Genomic DNA, 22,814 nt, shown 5'->3' on the forward strand with positions numbered 1-22,814 from the left:
TTAAAACACCAATTTATCCAGACAGCTTGATAACTCGAGCATTAATAATGACAGTGTTTGCATTGGATTGTATCACATCAAACATCTTTAAAACCCATTGGTTCATGAGAGTTTTTAAAACAATAATTGATCGCCATCGAAAGATGCTGAGGAACTGACTCATCATTTTGAGAATTAACAAATACAGGGAAAGTTTAAGCACTTGTTCTGTCTTCTCTTCATAAGCTGTGCTTCAGGGTGATTACAGCAGAGGAGAGGTTTCCTTTTATAGGTATATTCCAGCCAGTAAAACGAACAACATTTTGCAGCCCGTACAAATTGACTGGATTTAAAGTCTTGAGCATCAATGCCTGATAAGATTCCAACAAGACAACCAGATTTGAGTCTTTAATGGAAAAAATGCAACATCACCTACCAAAGTGTTTCCCAAAAAGTGCAACCTGCTAGCAAGAATTTTAATGGGAGTCACATATATAATTGAAACTTTCTAGTAGTAACCACTTTCAAAAGGCAAAGAGAAACTGGTGAAATTATATTTAATAATGTTTTCTTTAGTCCAATATGTCTAAAATATTATTTCAATAGGTGATCAACATAAAAATAGTAATGAGACATTTTCCATACTTTCTTTCTGGACTGTCTTTGAAATCTGGTTTGTATTTTACACTTAGGCCATAGTTCAATTTGGATACTAAACATCCATTGGAAATGCTTGATCCATATTTAAAACTTATAAAATTCTCAAGTGAAGAAGTAGATTCACAACTGAAAAAGTTGTTCTGAATGTACCTAAAAGTTTTCCAATAACTGGATCAATTATCCATTTTAAAATCTAAATTAACTCAAATTAAATGAAATAAAAAGCTCTGATCCTCAGTTGCATCAGCCATATTTCAGGTGCCCACAACCACACATGGCTAATGGCTACCTGTGTTTTTTTTTCCCACACAACAATAATAGTATTAGTATACACTTAGTATAATGCCTTTCCCGTCCCTGGACACGATTCCAGTGTGTGTGTGTGTGTGCGTGAGGTGGGGTCTTCTCACACACACAACACCAAGCAATTCTCAAACAGCAGCAGGGTGTCCGAGAGCTCAATATGATCCTGATGCTATCTGCCCAGAGACAGCACAAAACACCCCATGTTAAAGGCTCCATCTTACAAGACTGCCCTCCACCCCCTGACTCCAGACACGAGTTGTAAGCCCCAGGCAGTTGCCTGTGCTTCTGAACTATCACAGATTGGAGGTTCCCACAACATACCCCTTAGGTTCTATAAATTTGCTAAGCTGCTCACAGAACTCGGGGAAACACATTTATCAGTTTAACAAAGGATACAACTTAACAGCTAGATGAAGGGATACATAGGGTTAGTCCCAAATAAAGGAGCTTCTATCCCTGTGGAGCTCGGGGCCTGGTTCCGTGGCATGTGGACGCGTTCTCCTTCCCCAAGCTTGGAAGCTCTCCCCAACAGAGAAGTTGGATCCAAGAGAGAGATGCTCTTCTCAGAGGTGTTTGTGAGGGCTTCATTGCATAGTCATGATTGAATAAATCATGGACCATTGACTGATTTAACCTCCAGCCCCCACTTTTGGGTGGGGGTCCAAAAGTTTCTCATTAACGTGACAAGACATCCATTTCACCTTTAAGACTGCAGTGTTTTCAGGAACTGTGGATGAAGACCAAATGTACCCGAGAAACACGTATTTGGTCATCTGAATGACCAAATACGTGTTTCTTATGACTCCATATATCACAGTATCATATCAGACAGGGCAGGTAGATTGAATTGTCAGTCTACAGGATAAACAGAGGCAAGAGGAATATGGTGAAACACTATCATGGAGGTGTAATCAGGAGACTCCAGAGAGCGAGGGTATTTACCTGACAAACCATTGTGTTTCTTCAATACATAAGTTGAAAAGGGAGAGAGATGGAGCAGAAACCTACAGATTTAAGAGAATCCTAAAATGGAGACCAACCGTGTCAGTTACCTGTTAGTGCCACCAAGACCCACGAGTCCCATGGTTTCTGAGGGAGGGGCTTAGCTGGGAGATTCTGACAGAGGGTTCTCAGGCTGCAGTCAAACTGTTGACTGGGACTGCAGTATTTCAAGGCTCCAGTGGGTTGAAGGATCCACTTTCAAGTTCACCCACATGGTTGTTGGAAGGCCTCCATTCCTAATGGTTGGACTGTGGTCTCAGTTCTTTGTCAAGTGGGCCTCTCTACAGGACTATCTGAGTTTCTCAAGGAAAGGCAGGTGGCTTCCCCTGGAGCAAGTGAGGAGAGAGAGCAGAAGCGAGAGAGAAATACTTTAGGTGTGTGTATTAGTCAGTTCAGGCTGCCGTAACAAAATACCACAGACTGGAGGGCTTAAACACAGACATTTACTTCCTCACTATTTTGGAAGACAGAAGTCCAGGATCAAGGTGGTGGCAGAGTCAGTTGCTGGTGAGGGCTCTCTCCCTGGCTTGTAGACAACCACCTCCTCACACAGCCTTCCCTCTGTGTGTGGTGGAGAGATGGAGATCTTTAGTGTCTCTTCCTCTTAAAAGGACATGGGCCTCACCCTTATGACCTCATTTAACCCTAATTATTTCCCTAAAGACCCTATCTCCAAATACAATCACACCGGGAGGTCAGGGCTTCAATATACAGATGGGGGAGGTGGGTACAATTTTGTCCATATCACTGTGATAGTGATATTAAAATAACTTACTGAAATACTGGAGAAATGATACGATGTCTGAAATTTGTTTCAAAATATTACAGGAAGTGGAAGTAGCTTAGGGTATTAACACTATAGTGGATAATTATTGAAGTTGATGATAGGCTAACGTGGCTTCATTATGCCCTTCTCGCTATTTTTGTGTGTGTTAGATATTCTCCCGAATAAAAGTGTTTTTTTTGACTGCCAGATAGACTGAGCTCCTTGAGAGCAGAAGTGGAATAAACCAGGTCCATAGAAAATGGCACTAATCCTTGATGAATAAATGAGGGACATTACAGCCAGTGTTGGTTTATGGCTGGAGAGGAACTGGATGATTAGGGGAGAGATGTGAGCTTGCAGGGACTGTGAAGCATGCAGTCACACTTGACCTTTAGAAATGCAGTGTGAGGCTGTAGATTGGGTTGTGTATTGGTTTAGGGTACCAGGAGTCTGGTTTTATCTCTATCCAGTTGGGTGACCTTTGATAAATGATCAGTCTAGTCTCAGTTTCCCTAAATGCACAAGTAGATTCAAGTCATTCATTCATTTATAACATATTTATAAGCACCTACTATGTGCCCAGTCTTGAACTAAGTGCCAGAGATATAGATAACGGTGCTTTAACCCTGTTCTAAGAGTTCACGGTCAAGTTCAGTGGTTTTCCATCTTTCCATCCCCTGATTCATGAAGTTCCTACAGTCTGATAGTCCTGATGGAAGAACAAATAAACAAGAGATGCTTCTGGTTATGTCTGAATTCCAGTGTGCAACTGTAATGCACCCCATTGGAGAAGTGATGCTCCAGCTGGCCACATCATAACATCTACCATTAATTGAACTTCTGTGCTATGACATGCATTATCTTATTCAGTTACTGGAAGTTAGGTGCTATGCCCTCTTTACAGAAGAGGAAACCGTGAGTCCCCATGAGTGTGTGGCATCTGTGACACCTGGCCTTCTGGGATGATATGGATGACTCTCTCTTCAGTGCTATAATTTGGAGTAAGGCTTTGAGGCATTCACTGGCTCTGTGACTTTGGGCCGATTACTTAACCCTTTGATCTTTGGTCTCCTTTATCTGCAAAATGAACTGGTTGTGAAGGTCGTACAACAGGAAGTGTATGAGGCATCCAGATTCATTCTTGTAAAGTACTTTCACATCTTTTATTTCACTGCTCCTGTCTAAGCACAGCCTGGAAAGACAAGACTTGACTCACAGATTGGGGAGTTGCCCAGAGAGGGGAATCACTAGATCGGGGGAGGCCAGGGGACTCAGCCTTGTCTCACAGCTGGAGAGCCAGAGGGAGAAGAGGAGTCAAAGAGGAGAACACTCACAAACCAAAAATGTGGAGGAGAAAGTCATGGGCACCAGAATCCCACGATGCAGAGGTGCTCATAAGACCAGGGAAGAAAATCCAAGGTTGCCCATTGCGGGGGAGGGAAGGGAGAGGAAGAGAGAGATGGGAAGGGCAGCAGAGGGTGGGCCCAACTGAAACGACAGCAGCAGTACCATCTGCTGCCAGTAAGGCATACTTGACCCAGAGAGGAGACAAACAGCAGGCTCACCCCCAGGAAAGGCCCAAAGAGACAAGCCCAACATAAGGGTCAAAGCCAAAACTTAGGACCCAGGTACAAGACAGTGTGTACAAAATTCAGAATGACTAAGAATGAAATCTCCAGCATTAACAGCACGGACATTTGCTTCATGTTTTATAGTTTGCAAAGTACACTTGACTTCTGAGGGGTAGTGGGCAGCAGGGCCTGAGTTTGCAGTCAGAGGATCTAAATGATAGTGTCCTTTGCAAGCTGTGGGATCTAGCCCAAGTTGTGGAACCTCTCCAAATCCACTCACTTCATTTTTAAAGAGACTAAACAATCCCACCCCTTCTACAGTATTGTAAGGATTAAGCGAAGTGCTTTGTAAGCATTCTGGGTGTTTCTGTGGCTCACATGACATGACCCCCAGTGGGACTCAGGCCTGCGAAGCCAGTGCTTTCACCTCTCAACCAGCGGATCATCTTCCTCCCCCACCAGCCTTGACCTTGTAGCCCAGGGTGATAGCCCACCTCCTGGCATCCTCAGAGCACTTAAGGATACTGAAAGATTCTTATTCTCTCTTGCTGGGAGCAGCACCCAGAAGATTAGTTGTCTTTTAACTTCTTAACTATCACTGCCCTCCATCCTCCCCGGGAATTGGGATGGAAGAAGTGTGGGCATGGAACCAGAGGGCTTTTGATTGGCCCAATGAGAAGTGACGGTCTTGATTGGACAAGAGGGGATTGGAGCTTTGGGAAACCTTCCATTTTGATTGGCTGAGGGAAAGGGACATGGGTGAATGTTGGACCAATCCAAGAGTTTTTGGGGGCAGAAGGCCAGGGTTCTTAGGAAGAGGGAGGGAGGGATTGTATATGATTGCTTCTCCCTTTTGCCACTCATGACTCTTTCCTCCAACACCTTCAACTTTTCTAGATGCTTTTGTACAATGAGCATATTCCACCTTAACTGGAATTTTGGGAGATACACAGTGTGTTAGTTTCAAAAATCATAAATAGGAAGTTTTATTGAAAGCAAAAAGGTTGAGTGACTTGGTTACTTATTGGCCTAACTGCGCCTCGAATTCAAGAGATGACACTCATCCTGTAGTCCCTGGTGTGGCTGTGTGCACTAGCCCAGGAACATGATCCTCCACCTTATTACATTAGCATAGCCAATGAGATCTGTTTACCAGGTTATAGAGTTATCACCTTGGAACGGGCAAAGATGGAATGAGATAGGAGAAAGATCAACTTTGGTGGAGGGGGAAGCGCGGGAGCTGGGCAGGCCCTGGAGGGAGGACAAAGGGGTGGGGCTCCCATCCTCAGCAGACCTTGATGTTCTGAAGCACTTTTCAGGTACTAAAGCGCTTTTGTATCCATCATTTTCTCTGTTCCTTACAGAGCAGAACTGCATGTGTATTTAGCTCACTTCGTAGAGGTGTGGAGCTAAGAGCTGGGGGCCGGCCGCCTGTTTATTAGAGTCAGCGGCAGCGCTGCCACCACTCCGTTCCAGGTCCACACTTTGTCCTTCCTCCCACCCCTCCTCCCCCAACCCGGGTTAGCACGGGGTGCCAAGACCCACCCCCAGGGCGTGCGTGTGCTCGGTTGGGTGTACACGGGTGTCCCTGGAGCCTATCTGCGTGCTGCCCTGCGGGAGCCTTCCTGCCCGACGGCAGGTGCTAGGTGGGCGGCCGAGTGTGAGCTGGGCCGGCCGGTGCCCCCGGGGGCAGGCTGCTCTACGACCCCGGAGTGGTGACCCTCTGACCTGGCGCGTCGCTCCTCTCCTTTCCGCCGCTCTGCTTCTGTGTCTGGGAGTCTCTCCTCCCGATCTGTGCGGGTTTCTAATCTCCTCTGTCAGTTTCTCCGACCCGGTTCCCAGGGCCATCGGTTCCGCGTCCTCTTTCCAGCTGCTGTGCTCTAACTTGTCTGGCGGAGGGAGGGGATTACGTTGAGGGGGTGGCCCCTGGGGCAGGAGAACTGCGGGGCGGTAAGGACACCCGGACCGAGCATACAGACGCGGGACCTGGGGCGATAGTTAAGTCAGCAATCACCCACGCCGCCCAAACTCGAGACACTTCCCCACCCTCAGTCCCGCTTCCCCGCTGAGACGCGACGCAGTCTCCTCCGCCGGACCTGAGCCCACCCGACCGCGCCTGCCGCCGGGACCGCAGCGCCCCGGCACCTGCTCTCGCGCCCCGCCAGCCTCCAGCTGGTCCCGAGTCCGCTCCGCATCCGTGCCGGGTTTCCTCCGTGTCGCCGGGGTCTCCGCCCCTCGGAGCGACCGCGGTAGCTGAGCCCGAGCTTTCCGGCGGGAGCCACAGGCCCGCCGGACCCCGACCGCTGGGCGCCCAGCCCGCGCGCCGGACCGAGTCGCAGCTCAAATCCCACTTTCGCTCTCGCACTCCGGATTGGGACCTCTCTCCGGGCCCCGCGAGTCATCCGAGCTTGACCCTCAGGGCTCCGGGGTGACCCCTCTCTCGGCACCTTTGGCTCCGGCTCCGGCGAGGTAGGGGGACGCCAGGCCTGGAGGGTGGGGGCTGGCTAGCTCCTCCACGGCGGAAGGCCACCGCCCCCCTCCCAGCCTGTGACCTAGAAAATTGACACCCGGACTTTGCCTAGGTGTTCAGAGGCGCCTTCCCCTCATCCCTTCCCTACCCCGTCGCCATTAAGCTTCCATCTGTCCCCAGAGTCAAGTGCCCAGGGGGACCCCTGCCAAACAGACAACTTCCTTCGGAATCTCCCTCCCTCCTGCTTCCTCCGCCCCACTCGGGGAAAGGGGCTGAGGGAAGAGCGGGACTCCCCTCCAGCACCACCCGCTGCTGGAGGGCCGCGGTCCTCTAGGGGCCCCCCACCCAACACGAACACACAGCTCGCAGGTCCGTCTTCCTCCTTCCCTGCCTCCGCCCTGCTTCATCCTGTCGCCTTGCCTCTACTCCTCAGGTCTCTCCTGTCTTCTAGCCTCTTTTCTGGCTTTTCCTCCCCTTGACCCCTTCCCCCACCGCTCACCGCGGGAAGAAGGGGGTGTGTCACTCCGCTTTCTATTTAAGGCCTCTCTGGGGAGGGGGTGCGTGCTAGGACTTTTTTGGCATCTGTTGGGCTCTGAGTCACGAGGTGCCTTGTCTGTCACTCGGGGGTCCGTGCCTTCTCCCTCTCCCCTCTCCTATCCTCTCCCGCCCTGCCCCTCCCTGTCTGCCTTTGTCTCCGCTCTGCCTCCGTTCCCGTCCTCCTCACTCTCTTCTTTGGGCGCTTTGTGTAACTGTGGACTCTTTGTTTCCGCCTCTCCGCTCTCTGCTCCCTCTCCTCCCTCTCCCAGCTTGGAGAAGCTATCGACCTCAAGGGCATCCATATTTCAGGTGTGTGGGGTGCAGTGGAGGTGGGGAGGGGGCTCCCAGCATGCCCAGCCATGACTCCAACTATCATTCATAGTGATCATTCATATTTGTGAGACTAAAAGAATGGATCCACGTCTGTGAGGGTGGATGGCAAGGGAAATGCAGCCCCTCTTCCTGGAGCTTGTCCCAGGACATGCCTGAACTACATCTCCCACAGTGCCCTGGAGGCACAGGGCTGCCTCTGCTCTGCCCAGATACCTTATGGGTGTTAGGGGAGTTCAAGGAGCCAGGTTGGAGGGCTCTCTTCTTGGGGTGGGAAGGGATCAGAAAGTGGAGCAAGGGTTGTGGGACAAGCCAGCAGCTTTGTCTTGGCCTGGAACCCTGACCTGTTTTGTTTCCAGCACCCACCTCCGCCAAGATTTAAGGGCCTTGGAACTTTTTTGTGACCCCAAAAAGGGAATAGGAGTAGAGCAGGGTCTGGAGAGAAAAGGTGGGAGATGAATTGTCAAGCTCTTCCTTCCTCCCTGTGATCCCGGGGACTCCCCCACACCTTACAGCCTTATCTGAGATGTGGAAACACCCTTCGGAAATAGTTTCACCATCTTGAAAGCAAAGGAGGGCAGCTGAAGCCTAATAACTTGGATTAGTTGGATGTGTTCCAGTCTACAAGTTGCTTGCATTCTGCCCCCTTTTGGGGCAGTAGGGAATTGCTGGAGTCACTGCTGAACTAACAGCATGGACTTTCCAGGGACCCATGAACAAACAGTTGGTGAGGTTGCCTGGGGATGCAGATGGGAGTCACAGGCTAACCTGCTCATCTCCCAGGCTTATCCTCAGAGGAGGATGAGCACAAGGAGTCTAGTGCTTGAGTTGGACCCAGGCTTGGTGTTGGCACAGGAATTGCTGGTGGAGGGAGTGGGTGTAAGAGGAGGTTCCTTCTGCAATCCCATCTCTGGTTCTGAGTCAGCATAGCCCTTAGTTAGCACTTGTATGTTTGAATCCTGCCAAGGGCCCAGTAATTCCTACCGTTGCTCTTCAGGCTAGGTTTAGAGATCTAGATATATCAAAAAGAGATCTGCCCCACCGATCTGGAAACCAGGAAAACTTAACTTTTAGGCTGGCTCTGCCCAACCTAAGTCACCATAAGCAAGATCTTAACCTCCTTGGGCCTCCGTTTCCAAACTGTAAAAGGAATAGGTTGAACCTGGTGGTCTCCAATGGCTCTAGCAGGGGTCTAAGATCTTCTGACCTGAACTTCCCCTGCTCTCTGATGATACTGGCTGTCTTATCTCACCCAGGCTTACCTGGGAGAGCCTTAGGCATTGACATCAGACTGAAAACAAATAGGGAGACAGAGCTCTTGATTTATAGCCTTGCTTGTACAACAAGCATGCATGAAAGCTAAAATCATCCCAAACTACCCTTTTGGTCATGTTGTTTAATAAAAAAAAAGTCCACCCAAGGCAATATCACACACACACCCCCAACAAAATAACTGGTATGTTGGTTAATGAGGCTTAATGTAAGTTATGTGAGGGGACATTCATAATTGGCTGAAAGAGAGAAGAGGGAATTTAATTGATTTATTTGACTGGTCTGGACATGAGGAGTCATCAGGACTTGGGGAGGGGGCTGTCTCTTTAACCCTGTCTCTGGGCAGGAAAAATGGAAGATCCAGGTGCTAAAGGGATGCCAGCCAGAGTGGGCAAGAATTACAGGAAGAAATTAAGAAGGAGGAGAAGAGGAGGGAAAGGGAGGAGAAAGAATAGGACTGAGGGAGAAGGAGAGGGACTCCATCTGTGATGGGGAGGTAAATAGGGAAAGAGGCATGGGTAATATTGGTAAATATTTTGTTTGCTGGAGTCCCAACAGAGACTTTTCCAAAATGATCACCTAACCCTGGAGTGGAGCCAAGTGTCCCTCTGAAGAAGGAGGGAACAGATTCCAACTGGAGGAAGGAAAGGGCAGTTTTAGTTGGCCTGGGAAGAATGGCCTGACATTTTCTAATGGATCTGTCCACTCCTTTAGTTTATGTTTGAAATATGTGTGCGTGTTGAGGGGACTGAAGGCAGTACTGGGTAGAGGATATCTGGGGCCTACATCCCCCTCCCTTTGCCCTGGGATTATAAGTGGCAGGAAAGGGGTGGGGTAATGGAACCCTCTGCTTTTTCCTGGGGACCGCTCTAGTAGGGGGAAGGGAGATGGGAGTTTCTTGTGTTGTTCTTGCAGGGGTCTTGGAGAGGTGGTGGGACCCTTGTGGATGTTCCCACATTTTTTACTCTCTCTCAAGGGTCTTCTCTCCTTTGAGTCCCTGAGGGTGACTGGGGTGGAGGGAATCTGGGGCTAGGCTCTGGGGAGCTATGGGCATTCATTTGTGGCTGTTGAGGAGCATCCAGGCAGGGCAGGGAAGAGTAGAGTCAGAATCTTTGGGAGCTGGAGGCCCACTATTCCCAGGGTCTGTTTGGAGAACAGAAAAGAGGTGTTTGTGTAGGAAGGGCTGTGGGGACTGTGTGTGTAGTGGGCCAGATGTGAAATGGGACTCTGATCCTGATGCTGGGTTCTCTCTCTTCTGCAGGGTAATGAAGCTGGAAGCCAGCAGTGGCATAGCCACCTCAGAGGTCCCTAAGCCTGAAAAAGAGGCAGAGTTACAGAGCCACTTTCAGACACAGGAGCCCGGGGCCACGTCCAGCTCCAGCTCAGGGCTTGATGCTGAAGTCGAGCCCCTGCAGGAGGAGTCAGGGTCTGAGGCCAAGGCCCCAAGTCCTTGAAGATCAAGCTCAGGTTCAGATCAAGGCCTGAGCCCAGGCTGGGCCATTGCACTAAGTGGCGGCCACAGAAAGGGAGTTTAAGAAGGTGCCAGCCATCTCGGGGGGCATCTACGGTGGCCTTGACTACCTTCCCAGCGCTACCACAGCTGGCTCCCGGATCCCGACCGCAGCACGGTGCTGGCCAAGCGCAACGGAGGAATGGTGAGAGCCAGAGGGCGGAGCCCAGCTGAAAAGGGGTGAAGCCACGCTTGGCTGCTTGGATCTTACGGGAGAGAGGAGGCAAACCTCTCCTCCAGCTCTGATCTGAGGAACAGAAGTCGGCTTTGGGGCCAAGGGGTAGGGTGTGTGGATCCAGGGTCTAGACAATGAGCGTGGGGTGGGGTACATATAGAACTAGGAGCACCGGAGGAACCGAGGGGAGGGGTCGGAGAGACCTTACGTGTTTGAGGATTCGTTTGAGGAATTTCTGGAGGCAGGAGCGTAAAAAAGAGGGGAGCAGGCAAGAGGGAGGGGATAGGACGGGGTGAGAACAACTGGAGTGGGTCCAGATCTCCTCTGTAGACTGAACTCTGACATAAGAGGATCTGTTTGCAGAGGTCAGGACCCGCTCCAAGTTGGGGGCTGGGAGTACTAGGCAGCGCTGCGAGCTCTAGAGATGGGACCAATGAGAGGGGGCGTGGCAAGAGGTCCGGGACCGGTGGGCGCGGAGCTGAAGCATCTCCGGAGGCTGAAGATACCCTGGCGAATGACCCTTATGCCGGCTCTGGAATACGAGACGAAGTGCTGAGGAGAGCTCCCTGGGCAGGCCCGGGACTGGCCTGGCGCCAGGGGTGGTGAGGACAGAGTGCTCAGCGTGTGGGAAGAGGTTAGCTTTTGGTGCTGAGAACCCTGGCCGGGCGGAGGTGAGGAGCGAGGGGGTGGGGGAGCCCGACCGCCTGGGTCCGCAGATGGCACTGGAGTCGGTGCACGTGGTTGACGGCGCTGGTGGAGGGGCTGCGCTTGGCGCCCTGGGAGAGCGGCATGGGCGTGGCCCGGCTGCTCGGGCGCTTCTGCTGGCAGCTGGTCAAGAGAGAGCACCGGGGGTCAGGGTGGCACCGCTCACCCGGGACGACCAGCTGGGCCCTCGGGAGCTGAAGAAATACCGTCTACTCACTGAGCAGGTGAGAAGGACAAGGGAGCGCGCACGGCCCGGCCTCTCCCCGGGGGGTCTCCAGGCGTGCTCCCCGACGCACAGCCAGGCACAGCCTTGCTTTCTCTGACGGCTCTGCCGAGTGGGGCAGCTCCTGAGCCCTATCCCAGGCCTCCCAGTCCCTACCCAGGAAACTTTTGCGTGGGAAGTCAAACAGCCCCCGACTCCCAGCTGTCACACCCTCAGTCCTCATTCCAGTAGGCTGAAGAGCCCAAGTTTCTGGACTTCTGTGACCCTGCCACCCTTCAGGGATCCAAACATCCTAATCTGAGCCTTTGTCCTTTCCTCTACCTCCCCCATCCTACCGACTGTCTACTTTCCCTGGCTTCCACGCCCCACAGAGACCCAGGAGCCTACAGCCCCAGTTTCCTGGCTACTCCACACTGATCTCCGCTTTGGAGATCCAGGTACCTATTCAGAGGCGTTGCCCCTGGTTCCTGCATGCTACCTCAGGCACCCAGGCTTTCAGACACTCTGGTACAGGCAGTCCTCAGGAGGGAGCCCCTGGGTGTGATGTGGGAGTGAAGATGCAGAGAGGCGCCGGGCTCACTAGCCCTCCCGCCGCCCGTCCCGCGCCCACTCGTGCCCCACACAGGCATCTTTTTGGCCCGTTTCTACAGTAGGCGCAGCGCCGTGGGCCTCAGGCACCTTCTCCCCGCTGCCCACAGAGGCCATGTAGGAGGCAGGAGGCGACGTGGCTCCTCCTGTCGCCCTATGTGCAGCGCGACGTGCTCTGGGCGGAACCATCAACTAGGACTGGCAGCCCTACCCGCCGAGCGAGAGCAACCTGCGCCTGCTGGCGGCCTAGGACCCGGAGTGGTGCGTGGACAGCCGCGCGTGCTCACGCTGTGCACGTGCCCCTTCCCCATCCCGCACTGCAGCGACGGCACGTGGAGCTATTTCAACATAGATGCCTTCTGCAGCGACGGCGCGCAGGTGCAGAGCCAGCTTCTATGGCACCTGCAGCGCCAGGCCCCATGCTTGCCGGCCTCAGTGTCATGTGCCAGCTCTTCCTGGAGCCCCGGTTGTGGTCACAGCTGGCAGACTTCTGCCAGGGTGGCTTGAGGCTCCAACAGGCCAACGGTTATACTGAAAGGTATCGCTGGAGGCGGACTTCCGAAGCCTCTCCTCCCGCAGAGGAAAGAAGCACTTTAGACGCGCCCTCTTCTGCAGATCCCCAGAAATCTCCGCCCCCCACTATTTGCAGGCTCCGCCCCTCCCCTTGCCCTGGGGAGAGGGTTCCGACGCCTACCCTTACCCAGTGCTCGTGCCTCCCTCCCGTTTTCCTCTTACCGCTCTGCCACCTTTCCTCCAGCGCCACCAAACGCCGTAAGCTGGGTCCTGATCTGAACCTCTGTTTGCGGGAGCCCCTTGCTCTGCTATTGTCCATTTTTTCCCCTTCTGACCAAAGAATGGGTTCTTTCACAGTCTTCAGAGCCTTTCTCTGTCCGTCACCCTGGCCTGGCAGTGAACTCTGCTCTTTTGGCTTCTCCTTCTGCCTCCTGGTGGGTGGAAACAGAGGTGGGTGCAGTGCCCCTCACCTGGCCGGAGCATAGCTGCCCAGTACGTATGACTTTCCTTCCTCCTGCTCTTTCTTAAGCCCCCCCAACTGTCCCGCGCTCCCATCTTCGCCACACTCTTAGCCTCCTGTGCCTCTGAGTCAGCGTTCTCACCCTCCTTCTCTCTGTGGTCCATCCTGCTACTCCTGGATTTTCCAATACTTAGCTACCTCTTCATTACCCATTTGTCAGCCCCACCGTCCTCTTTTCCGTGACCTCTTCATCACCTGCCCTGTGTGTAGTACGGAAGAAACCCTGTAAGTGAATCGATTTATAATGCCCCTCTCCCAGTTTGTCCCCTATTGGGTGCTCTGATGATGCACCTTTCTGAGCCTGCCCCCCCCCCCAGTGGGGTTTCCTCTAATTTTGTACCACGTTGCTATTTTGCATGCTCCTGCGTAAGCTCCCAACCAGCAGCTTGAACCAGGCCATGAATAGAGGGCGTTCAGGCTGGAGAATTTGCTGTAGTGAAGGGCAGGTCCCTTAGCCCAGTGTGGGGCTGTCTCCTAGTTCTAACCAAGCTGTCTTCTAATGAGACTGGAACCCCCACTTCCAGATATTTCTGGGCAACCCCGCTTTCCTCTGGTTCCATTATGCTTTCTGGACTTGGACAGTCTTCTGTGTGAATGCAAGTAAGTAATAGCTGCAATTGCACAGCGCTTTCTCTTAACACCAGATCCTCACATCTACCGCAGAGGGGAGGAAGCAGGCTCAGAAAGATCAAAGTGACTTCCAAGTCATTTACATAGCTGGGAGCCTGGCAGATACTAGAACTGAAGTGTCCCAAGCCCAAAGCATGCCTCAGAACCTCACTCTGTGTGACGGTGGTAGCGGCGGTAGCTTGAACTTTTTGTTGCACGATGGACAGTTGTTACATATTTGTTGGCAGCAAGCACAAGGTTCGCTGGGATGGCATCAAAGATGTGGGCAGAGGAGGATGCCAAGATGTGGAAGAAAGTGGGCAAAGAGGACTGCTGCTGCTTCATCACTTTCCCCAGTTCTGGGTTTCTGCTGCGCTGCTCTTCCTTGCTTGGCTGCCTCCTGCGGCCACCCTCCCTGTCACTTCTACCATGGCTGTATTGCAATAAAACGGACCCTTAGCCCACCCTCTGTGTCTGTTTCACTTCTCAGTGGGGGAGGGATGAGGCGCATTATCCCAGCAGCCTGTATTAGAAAGGATCTCTAAGCCCTGTGGCAATGGGGCTGATGACTTCCTGGAGCTGGGGAGGTTGCTGACCGTTGCGTGCCCCCTCCTCACTCCCACCCCAACCTAGCGGCGGAAAGAAGCGATCGCTCAGAATGGAGGCGAGCAGCAGCGGGGAGCCCTGACTAGCCCCGGCCTTCGCTTTTCCCTGGACCTGGGAGTCCGCTGCTATTCTGTGGGTTATTCTCCCAAGTTCTCCTTGACATTTAGGACCAGCCTCCCTCAGCCCTACGATCCAGGCGTCTAACTCCCAGTTTTCTACGCTCTCGTGGGCAGCGCGCTCGCTTTTCCCACTCCAGGGTGGGCGCCCCGCGGAGTAGGGAGAAGGTGGAGGGAGTCGGGGCACCGCCCCCCAGGAGCTGAGCTCTGAAGCGGCGAGGACTGCGATCCCGAAAGATAACACGCGGGGGCGCCAGGACGCGTGCGGACGCGGGCGAGGCAGCGCAAGGTGGTTTCCGTCCGTGTGAGTGTGCCCATGGGCGTCTTTGTGTGTCTGCGTTCGTACATGTGTGTACGAGTCAGGGGGCGTCTGGGTGGGATGTATTCGGGACAGTGTGCTTGGTGTACCCCAGAAATTGGTACTCCAAGTGGTTTTTTGATGAGGACGATGCTTGATATGTTACTATGTACGTGTGGATGGGAAAGCAGGCGACTGTGTATCCTCCCGTGTGCAAGGCATAGCCTCTGAGTCCCTGAAACTGCATCTTGGATGTTTGAAGTCACATTTTTTTTCAGGGTTTTTGCTACCTCTCCTCATCCGGTGTGAAAGGAATGAGGGCTCTCAACGGGAATCTCCATTACTCTGGACACATCTTCAGCATGTGTCTGGGTGACCCTGCTAGGCTAGGTGTGATATTTTGTTTGTGTGAGTGGGTGTGTCTCAGGATATCAGTGGAACTGAATAATAGTGTGTGTTTGTATGTGAAAGGTGGATGTTGGAGGAGGCTGGGTCAGGATCATGGAAGTACACAATTTCCTTTCTCTTGTTCGTCTTGTGGATACCACCTTCATAGTGCGTGTGTGTGTTTTCCTTTCTCAGTCTCTCCAGGAGCTGTCTCTCTTTGTGTCTCTCCTTATCTCTGTCTCTCTGTCTCCCTTTCTTGGTGACTCATCTATGCGGTTTTGCCCTCCCAATCGGCTTGCTGGGTCTCCCCTCCCCCACTCAGAAGTGGGTGGGGGTAGGAAGGCATGGGACCCCAGGGAGTGAAACAGGGTGAGCATCCCCTTCCTATTACTTATCACTCCAAGACCCACCAGTGGCCCCCAGCCCTCTCCCTGTCCCCGTCCCAGGGCTCCAAACCCTACTGAACTGGGATGGACAGGGGATAGGGCAATGAAGCGTTCTATGTGAGCTCTTTTCAGGGGGACCTTCAGCACCTTCTTTCAGTTCAAAGTGGAGACCCCTGCCCCTCTCCTAAAGCACCCCTCTCCCTGCCCGTTTCTGCCCCCTTGCTGACGCAATGGAAGGCTGCAGAGGTGAGTCACTGGCTGGGGGGAAGGGAGGGAGAGGGGGGTACCATGAACTGCAGGGGCCTCAAGCCCCTGCCCTCTTCTCTCCCAAACCTTTTCAGGAAAAACACCCAGTGCTCTGACCCCTCCCCTGTTGTAAAAATCTTCAGCTTGTATCCCTACTCAGCGGACCCCATCTTCTCCTGTTACCCTCTTGGAGAGAGGAGAGATTCAGAAACAAAGACAAAGAGAGATGAATTTATACAAACAACTCAAAGCAAACACCAAGCATCCCCTCCAGGTGCCCGTCTCATCTTTGCTTTTTCCAGCTCTGTCTCCATCCCCTTTTTTTCCTGCCATCGCCCTCCTCCTCCCAATCCCAGGAACCCATCCATCCCCAGTCCAGCTCTTTTACACAAGCCCTAGAGGTAGCAGGGTCTGAAGGGCACAGCATGTCTTTAAGAGGTGGGGTGTATGTGAATGAGCAGACCCAGGTAGGATCTGGGACGGAGAGAGGCAGGAACAGACCCAGAGATTTATTTAGAGTCCATGCAGACAGGAGCCGGACTGTGGAATCACCAAGCCTATTGCCTTCTGTGCCCTGGGCTTCCATATCACTGCTCCCTCTCCACTCCATGATGACAGACTCTTGGGAATGCTGATTTCTGAGAAGCTCCCTTGGGCTTCTGGGCTGAGTAAGGGAAGAAGGGGTGGGGAGCTGGAAAAGAATGGAGGTATGGGGACATGCTCTGAACAAGGGGCAAAGACCTGAACTGGGGGGCTGCAGATGAGAGGCTTTACTGCACAGAAACCTAGAGATGAAGGTGAATGGAGGAGGGGCAGGCAAGATCAAAGGTACAGGAAAGTCCACATAACCTCTAACATATAGCAAGAGGCATAGAAGGGCACATAGGAATGCACAAAGACACACATGTACACACACACGCACACACACCTTGTTGACACACCAAGCCAAGCACACTTTTCAGACACCAGCAGATTCCCAGACTGAATGCACCTGAAGATGCCCAACCATACAGATATATGTGCACTCAGAGGGATCAGAACCCACACGCACTCATACTTACACACAGACACCTGAAAAAAGCAAAACCACAGCCACACAGATCGGAAGAGAAGATTACATATTTAAACTGGAATACTGTCATGCCTATCCGCTTTCTGCCTGATTAAATATACAATTGGGCCCCCTAATTCCCTTTCTTTTTCTTTCCCCCTCTATATTTCATTAATATAACACACCTAAACCCACATGCACACATAGGTGCCCACGGGAACAGTTTCTCTAGCTGCCTATCTCCCCTCGTCTCATACTTAGTCTCTGAGCCCCATCAGCCTCTCTGTCTGCCCCCTGGGCTCCCTCCCTCCCCCTTCCTTCTCTCTCGGATGGCTTCCCCTCCGCCCTCCAGCTGCCTGAGCCATCTCTGATTCATCCTCCTCAGGAAGGTAACGTGACCCCTCCCCATCCCACTGCTTCCAGTGGGCTGGGAAGCTAGAGGGGAGATGGGAGGAGGAATGAGGGGTGCCCACAAGGGTAGGGGAAGGCCCTGGAGAGTTGTGTATGTGTGTGTGGTGGGGGGGAGAGGCACAGCCTGCGGGTCTGCTGCTCCTCCTCTCCCTCCTTTCCTTGGCGTCTCCACAGCCACCGTGGGTCTCAGTTGTTTTTTCTCCTATAGCCCGCTCCTCTACCTGCTCCAGATTTCACCCTTCCTCCCTTCCACCCTCTCCTGCACCCATCTCTTCTCTTTCCTCTCTCTCTACTCCCCACCTCTTTCCCTGCAGAGCTGACGGGCTTTCTTCTGGGAAAGTCGAACCACTGATGGAACCGAGAAGCCACTGCTGGCTATAGAGGGAAAGCACGTGAGTGTGTGTGTGTGAGAGAGAGAGAGAGAGGGAGTGTGAAAGAGAGACAGAGGAGGGCCAGTGCTAGGAAGAGATGAGGAGGGGGTTGAGGACTGGCTCGGAAAGAGTCTCTCAGCCCCTGACACGCGGCCCTGATCCATATTTCCAGGGTCTTAGGGCATGAGTGCCCTACGTGTGCCCATAGGCACCTCTGTGTCCGCAGTTCTTGTGTGTCTGGTGTGTGTCATTGTCACTCCCCCCTTTCCCTGCCTACGCCCCCGCACAGCTCTCTGCCTGCACCGCAGCCCCTCCAGCCTCTCTCCCTCCCCTTCATTCCTGCAGTGGCTGCTCCCCTTGCTTCCCTCCCTTCTTCCCCACCCCCTCCCCATTTCCGTCCTCCCCCCCCACCCCGCCCACGGCTAGTCTCCCTTCACTGGACCCGGCTAGTTGATGGATTCTCTTTGCGCAATCTGTGCGTCATCGCCCCCCATCCCCCGGAACCTTCAGCTGTCCAAGCCCCCAGCCCCAACCTCTCTGGCAGGAGATACGGACGAGGAGTCTGGTGGCAGAGAGGGGAGATCTCTGACGTTGCATGCCTCCCCCTCCCCGTATCGCCTCCAAACCTTCCCTTTAAGCAGTGGAGAGAGCTGGAGTTGAGTCACCCCCCCCACCTGCTCAACCCCCTCCCCACCTGGTCTGCTCTCGCCCTCCAAACGTCCTTTGGCGGTGGAGCAGCAGAAGGGAAAAAAGCAGGAAGAAGGTGGGGAGAGGTGGGCTGAAAAGGGGCAAAGCGGGGCATACGCTATAGTCAGCTGGACAGAAGGACAGACACACCTTTTTCTCCAGACACGCATCGACAGTGAACAGACACGACACAGGCACATACATCCTCAATCTTTCCCCTTTCTTCCGACTCGGACCCTTTCCGACAGAATTACCCAACCACACGTTCCACCCATCTACCCCCGCCCAGGGCCGGCACCCCGCACCGCAGATCCGCGGACAGCGCCCTAAGGCGCGCAGATGCGTTCCTCGGCTCTCGGGTTCACTCTGTCCTTGGGCGTGTTCCCCATGGACCGTGCAGTCCCGGGATGAGGAGCCCGGCTCCCTCCTGGGCTTTGGAATCTTTATCCTCCACCTCCCCAGTATGACTCTCCTACTGGTGCCCAGTTAGACGCAGGGGTGCCCCATCCTATTTCATTCAGCGACACTGGCTCCCGCCGCTGCAAGTTGCTCTGTAACCCACCCTCGGGCGGTGCAGCGTCTCTGCATCCACCCTTCCATTCATTCTCCCATTCATTCATTCATCCTTTTCTCCTCGTCCCTCCTTCATTCATTCATAGCCCCCCTGCCCCGCCCGCCTCGGCATTTCATTCATTCATTCATTCATTCATTTCCCCGGCGCTCGACTAGCTCACGCCCCTCCAGCAAAGGACCCTAGCGCGCAGGCGCAGGCCGGGAGAGGACCTCATCCTCCAATCACTGGGAGTCCCCCCAGCTCGAGGCGCCCGCCCGCTTCCCCATGAATGAACATTGACGTCAATGGGGCGGGACGAACCCACGTGACCCCACGCGCTTCCCTTTATAAAGCGGTGGCGGCGCGGGCGCTGTCCAGCGTGCTGAAGCCGGAGTGAGCGAACCGCCCGAAACTGCGCCGACCCAGCGGAGCCAAGCCTACTGGACGCCAGACCTCGACCGTCGCTCGTATCCCAGCCACCGCTCGGAGCCGAGGCTAGACGCGTCCCGATCTTCCCCTGTCCCCACCCCGTCCCGACCCTCCTTTCTACCTCCCGCATCGTGACACCAGCTGGTAAATACTTTGCTGTCTGTCCCTCAAACCCTCGGCAGCTGTGGGCGTCAGGGAGGGTTCTCTCTCCTCCCGGATAGGGGTGTTGAAAACACAGCGGGGAGCCCCCGGTAAGGGTCCTTCGCAAATGCGGGAGTTGCTTTTCTCTTGCTGCTGAAGTCGCCCACGCACCATCCGGGGAGTCCTGTCGGAAGGGAGCAGCGATTTCGCCCCCCCCATCCCCCATCGTTGCTGCTTAGTACGTGGGCGCTGGCAGTGAGATGGCTCAGGGAAGGGGGCGAGGAGGCACTGGGGGAGCGGGTTGCAGGCGTTTTCCAATTTACACGACTCCAGAGATCGGAACACCATCTTCCTCTTGTGCTCCTAAACGTCCCTCTTTTGGGTAAGGTTAGAGGAATAAGGGAAGCCCCGGATATGTTGATTAAAAGTACGGGGAGGGAATATAGAATCAGAGGGCAAAAAATTCTTATAGAAATCCTTTTTCTTTGGTCCCTTCTATTTTTCACAGTCTCAGGCAGTGCTTTGGTCATGAAATCGCTCTGGCTGCCGGCTTCCGCCCTCTTCTGCTTCCTTCTACTGATTAAGGGGTTGGGAGCAGCGCCCCCGGGGTATCCTGACGCGCAGCCACCTCCCCTCAGCTCTGAGCATAAAGAGACGGTTGCTGGGGACGCAGCGCCCGGACCAAAGGATGATAGCACCTCAGAGGTCCGAGCCGCTCGAAATTCAGAGCCGCAGGTCGAGGGAGAGCTTTTCCAGGGTGTGGATCCCCGGGCGCTGGCCGCGGTGCTGCTCCAGGCACTCGACAGCCAGGGCTCGTCCCCGGCGCCCGGCGATTCCCAGCAGGGGCCAGAGGAAGGAGCAGCTGAAGATTTGACCGAGACCGTGCGCAGCCAGACCCACAGCCTTCCGGCGCCAGAGACCCAGAAGCCCGCGGCGCTGCCGCGCCCTCAGACTCAGAAGAATAGTGCTGAGGCGGGAGATCCCTCCGAGGAGCTCGAGGAGCTGGCTTCCCTGCTCCAGGAACTGCGAGATTTCAGTCCCAGCAGCGCCAAGCGCCAGCAAGAGACGGCGGCAGCAGAGACGGAAACTCGCACGCACACGTTGACCCGAGTCAACCTGGAGAACCCCGGGCCGGAGCGCGTATGGCGCGCTTCGTGGGGCGAATTCCAGGCGCGCGTCCCAGAGCGCTCGCCCCTATCTCCCCCGGCTCCCCCGCAATTCCAGGCGCGTATGCCCGAGAGCGGGCCCCTTCCCGAAGCCCACCATTTCGGGGAAGGATTGTCCTCCCCTAAAACGCACCCAGGTGAGACACTGGCACCCCTGTCCAAGGCGTACCACGACCTGGGCGCCCCCTTCCCCAAGGCTCGCCGGCCAGAGAGCTCGCTCCTGGGAGGCTCTGAGGCGGGAGAGCGCCTTCTACAGCAGGGGTTGGCGCAGGTAGAGGCCGGGCGGCGGCAGGCGGAGGCCACGAGGCAGGCCGCGGCGCAGGAGGAGCGGCTGGCGGACCTCGCCTCCGACCTGCTGCTCCAGTATCTGCTGCAGGGTGGGGCCCGGCAGCGCGGCCTAGGGGGTCGGGGGCTGCAGGCGGCGGCGGAGCGCGAAAGCCAGAGGGAGGAGGAGGAGGCGGAGCAGGAGAGACGAGGCGGGGCGGAGAGGGTGGGGGAAGAGGAGGAGGCGGAGGCAGAGGCGGCGGAGGCGGAGAGGGCGCGGCAAAACGCGCTGCTGTTCGCGGAGGAGGAGGACGGAGAAGCCGGAGCCGAGGACAAACGCTCCCAGGAGGAGACGCCCGGCCACCGGCAGAAGGAGGCTGAGGGCGCAGAGGAGGGCGGGGAGGACGACGACGAAGAGATGGACCCGCAGACGATCGACAGTCTCATTGAGCTGTCCACCAAACTCCACCTGCCAGCGGACGACGTGGTCAGCATCATCGAGGAGGTGGAGGAGAAGCGGAAGCGGAAGAAGAACGCCCCTCCCGAGCCCGCGCAGCGCCCACGAGCCGCCCCCGCCCATGTGCGCTCCCCGCAGCCCCCGCCCCCCGACCCTGTTCCCGCTGGAGACGAGCTGCCCGACTGGAACGAGGTGCTCCCGCCCTGGGATCGGGAGGAGGACGAGGTGTTTCCCCCAGGGCCCTACCACCATTTTCCCAACTACATCCGGCAGCGGACACTGCAGCCACCCGCTGGCTCGCGCCGCCGCCACTACCACCACGCCCTGCCACCCTCGCGCCACTATCCCGGCCGGGCGGCCCAGGCGCGGCGCGCGCAGGAGGCGGCGGAGGCGGAGGAGCGCCGGCTGCAGGAGCAGGAGGAGCTGGAGAATTACGTCGAGCACGTGCTGCTCCGGCGCCCGTGACCCGCCCTGGCCCCGCCCCCGCAGCTGCCACCACGCCCTCCGTGTCACATCCCCACCAACTCGGTGTTTGCATGCCCCCCGTCCCCGCCCCTGCTCCGCCCGCGGGCTGTGTCGGAACCTGTTGGACCTCTCACGGGGTCCGAAGCCCGAACTCCCCAGGCTCACTCACGGATGTCCCAGGGCCAACGGGTGGGTGGTGTGTACGAGAACCCCCGCGGGGCCCTGTCCCCGTCCGAAACCGGAAAAAGCCGTCCCAGTTAATCGTGTGAAGTGTGTCTGTTTCCCGCCCTTTGGGCCCCCCATGAGCCTCTCCACCCTCTCCCGAGATGGCTGTGAGTTCACCCCTACTTCCCTTTCCCTGTTGTAAATACCCCTCACGGAGGAAATAGTTTTGCTAAGAAATATAAGTGACTATTTTATTAGGACTTTGTTCTCCGTTATTCACTCGTCCCCTTGGGCCTGCCTGGTCCTTCCCAAGGGGCAGTGAAGTCAGTGCCAACTAGGACATCATCCATCTCTCCCTGCTCAAAAGTGGGAATTGAGTGGTATAACCACTTTAAACGGTATTTTGGGAGAATACGGCCTACATTCTAAATTCCACCTCTGGCTTGAGGGTGGTGGTGGTCAAAGTCGTTGGTTCCCAAGGGCCTGGCAGAGCGATGCAGTGAATGAGGTGCCCCAACTCTGAGCCACTGAGAAGACTCTTCTTTCCATGATCCTTGGGCAGTGCTGATGGCTCCCCAGTCTCTGCCCCACCTCCCTCAACTGCTGAGGAGTGGAACCATGTGCCTAGGAGTTGCTCCTCCTTGACTGAAGGCAGTTCAGGTTGCTGAAGGCGCTATGGTGGGAGATGCATTGAGCTTGCAAACCTGTTCGCGATAGGGGTACCATTTAAAATACAGGGCACCCAGTTATGTTTTCATTTCTGATAAACAATAGGTGCATTCACATAGGACACACTTATCCTTAAAAAAATTATTATTCAAATTGAACTGGCTGTTCATTTTTCCCCCCTAAATCTGGTAGCTCTTGTTCCAGGGAAGA

General features: G+C 54.7%; 2 protein-coding genes and 1 long non-coding RNA gene across 4 annotated transcripts; 2 read left to right on the top strand and 1 right to left on the bottom strand.

Annotated features, from left to right (window-relative positions):
* On the bottom strand, positions 1–7,599 carry LOC130679168 (uncharacterized). Of its 2 annotated transcripts, none has more exons than XR_008992206.1 (5): positions 7,254–7,599; positions 6,013–6,173; positions 3,767–3,905; positions 2,403–2,508; positions 1–2,273 (listed from the first exon to the last, which is right to left on the bottom strand). It is a non-coding gene; the product is annotated as an uncharacterized LOC130679168 (long non-coding RNA). The 2 variants fall into 2 exon arrangements; XR_008992205.1 differs by lacking the exon at positions 7,254–7,599 and adding an exon at positions 6,430–6,554.
* Positions 7,019–14,195, top strand: NAT16 (N-acetyltransferase 16 (putative)). The gene is given in 11 exon segments (XM_057487290.1): positions 7,019–7,123; positions 7,561–7,600; positions 10,155–10,293; positions 10,385–10,478; positions 10,481–10,548; positions 11,295–11,323; positions 11,325–11,422; positions 11,425–11,553; positions 12,160–12,363; positions 12,366–12,512; positions 12,515–14,195. Coding segments are annotated over 9 exon segments (1,482 nt in total). The 5' UTR covers positions 7,019–7,123; positions 7,561–7,600; positions 10,155–10,158; the 3' UTR covers positions 13,093–14,195.
* Positions 14,196–17,560: 3,365 nt separating this feature from the next.
* VGF (VGF nerve growth factor inducible) lies at positions 17,561–22,195 on the top strand. Its single transcript, XM_036904534.2, has 3 exons — positions 17,561–17,629; positions 19,202–19,421; positions 19,927–22,195. The coding sequence occupies exon 3, from the start codon at positions 19,947–19,949 to the stop codon at positions 21,768–21,770; it is 1,824 nt and encodes a 607-aa protein (XP_036760429.2). The 5' UTR covers positions 17,561–17,629; positions 19,202–19,421; positions 19,927–19,946; the 3' UTR covers positions 21,771–22,195.
* The last annotated feature ends 619 nt before the right edge of the window (positions 22,196–22,814 follow it).

Source organism: Manis pentadactyla, chromosome 10 (genome assembly GCF_030020395.1).
Source record: "Manis pentadactyla isolate mManPen7 chromosome 10, mManPen7.hap1, whole genome shotgun sequence".
In the NCBI taxonomy this organism is placed as follows: domain Eukaryota; kingdom Metazoa; phylum Chordata; class Mammalia; order Pholidota; family Manidae; genus Manis; species Manis pentadactyla.